This window comes from Perca fluviatilis, chromosome 12 (assembly GCF_010015445.1).
Source record: "Perca fluviatilis chromosome 12, GENO_Pfluv_1.0, whole genome shotgun sequence".
NCBI lineage: Eukaryota > Metazoa > Chordata > Actinopteri > Perciformes > Percidae > Perca > Perca fluviatilis.
Window position 1 is genome coordinate 28,735,094 of NC_053123.1, and position 5,917 is coordinate 28,741,010.

The window sequence follows — 5,917 nt, forward strand, 5'->3', positions numbered from 1 at the left end:
TTTTAGACATTTTAAAGCAGAAATGTTACAGATTGTACCTTTTAAGGGTTCCGTATGCTTGAAACAAACTAAATATGACATGCTGCCCAACTGTCTAAAGATATATATATATATATATATATATATATATATATATATATATATATATATATATATATATATGTGTTTGTGTGTGTGTACATAGATATACCTGCTCTAGACAATGCTTTTGCATGTATTCAGCTGGGTCGAGATCTGGAAGTATGGAATCTGGGGGTGACAGAAGATTGAGGGAAAAGCAGAACACCGGAGAATTGAGAAGAAAGTGATTATTGAAAGGTTTGTAGAATGACAGAGAAAGTGTAAAAGATGACGTGATGTGTAGAGCAAGGAAAATATGACATCAGTGCCCAATGGAGACTGAGAGGGAGAAGGAGAGGGATGGAGCCAACAGTAAAAAGAGATAAATCAGTTGTATGACAGAGTTCGAGGCAGACAGCTGCAGCTTCTCTCCTTCCACTGATGATGGAGACACAGGTCGGAGAGGAGCTCTGCTTTCCACAACTCTTCAACACATCCTGCAGGAAGCTGACGTCTCCTTTGTTTGAAGTGATGCTCATTCACATTTTGCTTTCCTCCATCTCTCTGCTCACTGTAGCTCTCAACCTGCTCGTCATCATCTCAGTCTCCCACTTCAGGTAAAGATTAATGTCTCAACAATTGATGTTAAATGTATGAACACTGTTTCAGGGTCCTGGCATAATGCATGCTGGCAAGCTTGTCCTACTGTCATGGCTTAGTGGGACACTTGAGGGAACCATTGATGTTGTTATTAGTAATGTAACACCTGTGCTTCTCCTACTATAATAATCAAACTGCCTGCTCAAAATAAGGCCTGTTGGTATTGCAGATCAGAATAAATAAAATAAAACATTTGCTTGTCATTTAGATATGAGGACTTAATAGTGCTTTTCTCTTTTCCTCCAGGCACCTCCACACACCCACCAACATCCTCCTCCTCTCTCTGGCTGTCTCAGACTTTCTCGTGGGCCTCCTGCTGATACCCGGAGCAATCCTGCAAAAAACATCCTGCTGGTTTCTTGGTGATTTTTTGTGTTCTCTGTATTCTTATCTAGAACTTATCATTATTTCTTCCTCAGTAGGTGACATGGTGCTCATATCAGTTGACCGTTATGTGGCTATTTGTGACCCTCTGCATTACACCACCAGAATCACCATGGATAGAGTTAAATTATGTGTCTATCTGTGTTGGCTCTGTTGTGTTTCCTACAGCCTTCTCTTTACAAAGGGTTTCCCGACTCAACCAGACAGGTATATTCCGTGTTACGGAGAATGTGTGTTGGTGGTTGGCTATATTGCAGGGATTGTGGACCTTGTTTTGACCTTTATTGTTCCAGTTACTGTCATCGTAGCTCTGTATCTGAGAATATTTGTCGTGGCTGTGTCTCAGGCTCGTGCCATGCGCTCTCACATTACAGCTGTCACACTCCAGATTTCAGTGACTTCAAAGGCAAAGAAATCAGAGCTGAAAGCAGCCAGGACTCTCGGTGTTCTTGTAGTTGTGTTTCTAATTTGTTTCAGCCCATATTACTGCATTTCTCTTGCAGCTGACAACTTGCTCACGGCCTCATATGCATCCTTTATGGTCCCAATGTTTTATTTTTTAAACTCTTGTCTAAACCCTGTGATCTATGCCTTTTTCTACCCCTGGTTTAGAAAAGCAGTTAAACTCATTGTTACTCTTCAGATATTGCAGCCTGGCTCCTCTGAGGCCAACATACTGTAGAGAGGCTGTGGAGGGACTGAGATCAGACTTGGAATGAATATGTTCCTGCTGTTCAGTGAGTAAATTATTAAATTTGAATTTCAATACAGAAATTGAAAGGCCTGTGCTTCAGCTTTTGCTTTTTGTGTATTTTTCCTCTCTGATGCTGCTGCATTTTAGGAGTCATAAGCACCATATACTGTTTCTTTTTTCCCCAGGAACCATATTCTTTGTGATAAGAAACATGTTAACCCAAAAGAACAAAAGGGCTACTAAAGCTTTGTATTTATGTTACTATGTTTGACCAAAGCATCTTCTCTGTGATTTGCGTCCACTTTCTTGGACAGGCCTGCTGGGCTCCTGTTCCACAGAGAAAAAAGATGCCCCTGAATAGCCACACTTTCATGTATTTGTATGTTTCCACTATAGAAAAATATCAACTATTGTGTTTCAAATTAAACTGTCCACACAAAAACATCATGTTCTCTTTCAGCTAAGGGACAAAAGCTGCTTTAATCATTTCAGTGCAGTGCCATTCATATTTGATCCCCTGTATATCTTCTCTCTATGACACACATATTGAAAGCAGTATGAAGTCCTTTTGGCAAAAAGTTTAACAACAGCTAATTTGAAAAGATAATATTTTATAGATTATCTATCCTTCAGCGGATAATTGCAGTTACATTTCCAGAGAAACATGTAATCATAGGACAGAGAGTTTCACATACTATGTAATGTGTAATGCGTAGAAATTTGAAATTAATTTTATTAGAAAAACGATCAGATTTAATGTCATTCATTCAATGTTTACATATTTTTGTGAGGTGGCATGAAATATGATAATAAACACAAGACATATTTATAATGTACTGTAACTGTAGATTTTTTCATTAAGACGATAGTGTGTGAAAAAACACAGCCCTCTCATTCATTTCAATGCAGACACTCTGTTAATGCAGAAGGGCTTCTTTAAAAAAACAGCAGGGTTATCTGGGAAATAATTTGATCCTGGTACAAATTTTACAGAAATGTGTCTCGCCTGGGGTTGGAGTCAGGAATAAAGGGTTTAATTAAGGTCAGAGGGCGAAACTAGGGTTAGGGTGAAGCACGAAAAAAGAGTATTTTTCGTGCTTCACTTTATTTTAAAGTAAGTATTTTATTGGCAGCGTGACATGGGCTTCTCTGATGCCTACAAGATGATATAACCCGTCTCAAAGGCATGTGATGGGTTAGGATGGTATGATCGAGTATTCCTTGTCTGGACACTAGACAGAACAAATGATGCTCATCCTTCCGGCCATCATTCTAAAGTACAAACACAACACAGTGATGGGATACATAATTTTGGGCCAATCACTGTCGTCAACAACAACATAATAACTTATTTGTGTGTGCATGTGTATGTACAGTACCAGTCAAAAGTTCGGACACGCTTTCCCATTACTTGCACAATCCGAGTCAATACAAATACTGGTCAAGGGTAACTATGTCAGTTTACTTTTAACAGAAGTGAATAAGGCTTGAAATTCCTGCTGATGATGTTCGAGGATGAGGCTTGTTGAAGACTGATTTACTTCTGAATTATTAATATGAAGCATCTTTTTATAGAGTTCCTTGTTTGGATGTGGTGCAATTGTCCAGTTCTTCTCTTTGGTTTTCTGTAGGGAAGTTGAGAGTGCTGAGGCATTGGCGAAGGATGCGGTAGGAGTTGCTGGGGAATGATGGGGGGGAAATAAGTGTTGGAAATGGAGTAGGTTAGGTAAATGAACCTCCAGCTGCTGCTACTGCGGTGTTAATAGAGTAAAGTCGTTTTAAAGAGAAACTTTACTTTCTATGGCATGCACAGTCCTAAGCCAGGGGCTGCATCTGTGTTGACGTGTTACTCCAGTTGACAGTGAAGTCATGTAACATGATCTGTGAAGTTTCAGATACAGGAGTATGAAGGCTTATTAGACACTTACACACTTCCCAGCATCGTATGATATAAAATAATGTTTTAACTCACTGTAAAATTATCACAGTGTCAATCAAATGGCAGAAGAATTGCCAGGTAAAAAGTATAAACAATCACATTCACTTTACAGTGTAGTTCATCAGGAATGGAGCACAATTATTTGATTTACTTACAAAGTGCTTCTTAGTGTTAACCTGACAACCTGAAAATTATGGTTGGTTATGTAAATATTCACGTCAATGACTTTCTTGCACCTTTGTTGGTGATTTTCTTAAGGTCTTTTAATTTTACTCAACATGTGTCAGGTCCCAAACACATTAGGGGTCAATCTTTGGACCTTGTTCTCACACTTTAAATATTGACTCTATTTGCTCAGAGGAGAAGCATGTTACTGACCGACACTGGTTCGAAACCGTTCCCTATCACAGATATAGTGCACTAAATAGTGTGTTTGCTATCTTCTAGTGGTGTGTGAATTCTCCTCAGTTAATTTAATTCACTATTTAGTCCACTATAAAATACCCACAATGCACTGCTAATTTGAGTGTACATACTATGTACCCTACATTTTACTCCCGTATACCACAATGCAACGCGGCCGTGTTTTCCTAGTGGAGAATAAGAAGCAGAAGCACCCGTGCAAACTGAAAAGGAAAAATCAACGTTTTACTATCCTCCTGAGTGCTCGGTTTGTTTCAGGGACGTATTAGAAATTATTTTGTTTCTGTTTGTTTACATGATGATGAGCGCGCCCGCCTCCATCACACAAATAACCTGCACATCTACTGACGCAACAATGTGTTCAGAGTGTCCGAAATCTCCTTTTTGTCATTTCCTATGTAGTTCACTATTTGAACACTACATAGAGAATAGTGAGTGTAAACTGAATGACAGATTCTGCAATAGTACAGCAATAGTTCCTCTAAGCTAACATCTTTTGGACTTGAGACTTATTTGGGAGCTGAGCAAACACTGACTGATGCATCTATGATGTAGCATCTAAGCTAACGAACAGTCGCCCAGCGCACACACCTAAACCATGCCCTTAGCTGCCAGTAGCTCTGCACAGGACGCTGATTGGCTGGGCCTCGGTGGCTCGGACAGCAAACCATAGATTATAAATATATTGGATGTAGCATCAGTGACGTGAAGCAACCCGTTCTCATTCCGAACTCGTAAAATAAGTAAGTTTGGTCAGTGGCCTTCAGCGTCTGATGCAATGAAAAAGGCACCCTTCGGCGTATTTGTGTAACGTACTGGGGAGAGCAGCAGTTGGATGACATTTAGCGAGTGGTATGTAAGGGGAAATTGCTGCGTAAGGAGGTTGGTTGGGGTGGTGGATGGGTAAAACACCGGACTTTCACTCAGGAGACTCGGGTTTGCGTTTTTGTTTCCCGTCTCCGACGTGCGTTTCCCAGTTTTTGAGGCGTCCTTTCCCCGTTGTTTTTCTCCTAAACCCAACCTCCGCGATTCCGTTATTGTCGTAACAGAAGTGACCATATTTGGACAAGAGGCCCCCGCTGGAGAGAATGAGCCACCATTGCGTATGGTGGAGGGAACGTCGCTGTCGATTTTCATCTGGCTGATGCGAGTCATCCAGTAGAGTTTTGCCGGGCCGTTTGGTGTGATTGCTAGAGTATCCAGGTTTCCAGCGTAAATTTTGCAAAGCTGAACGACAGTTGTTTAATACATTAAGCAACCACCTAAACCATGCCTTTAGTTGACTGTAGCGCTGCACACAACGCTAACTGGCTGGGCCTCGGACAGCAAACCATATATTGTAAATATAATGGACGGAGCATCAGTGAAGTCACCCACTGGTTTGTGGACTGCTGTTTTGAAGCTAGGAGTTTGCATTTTGGCCAACACTATCTTGGTATTTGACAGACAAGAAGTGACCATATTTGGTCAGCTGGGGAGAACGACACAGCTTAGCCACCATCGTCACTGCTGCTTCACTAAGCTAAACGAGGAAACATTGCTGAACTTCAACTGGCTGATTTGAGTCATCCAGCAGAGTTTTCTAGGCCTATCGGTGGGATTGCTATGTAAAAAGTACACACGGAGTTCTCTGGTAAGAAATATGTTTAACCATGTATCCAGCTAATTTAAATGGCTCACATTACTGTATTGTATGAGTTAACATCATTTAATATTGTATGTGGCGTTTTCATTTGATAGGTGCAAATATTTCATCA

At 40.5% G+C, this 5,917-nt stretch overlaps 1 protein-coding gene across 1 annotated transcript; it reads left to right on the plus strand.

Moving 5' to 3' along the window:
- The first annotated feature begins 504 nt into the window (after nt 1-504).
- Nucleotides 505-2,465, plus strand: LOC120570350 (trace amine-associated receptor 13c-like). The gene is made up of 2 exons (XM_039818651.1): nt 505-677; nt 967-2,465. Exons 1-2 carry the CDS (start codon nt 505-507, stop codon nt 1,784-1,786), a joined length of 993 nt encoding a protein of 330 aa, XP_039674585.1. The 3' UTR covers nt 1,787-2,465.
- Nucleotides 2,466-5,917: the final 3,452 nt, after the last annotated feature.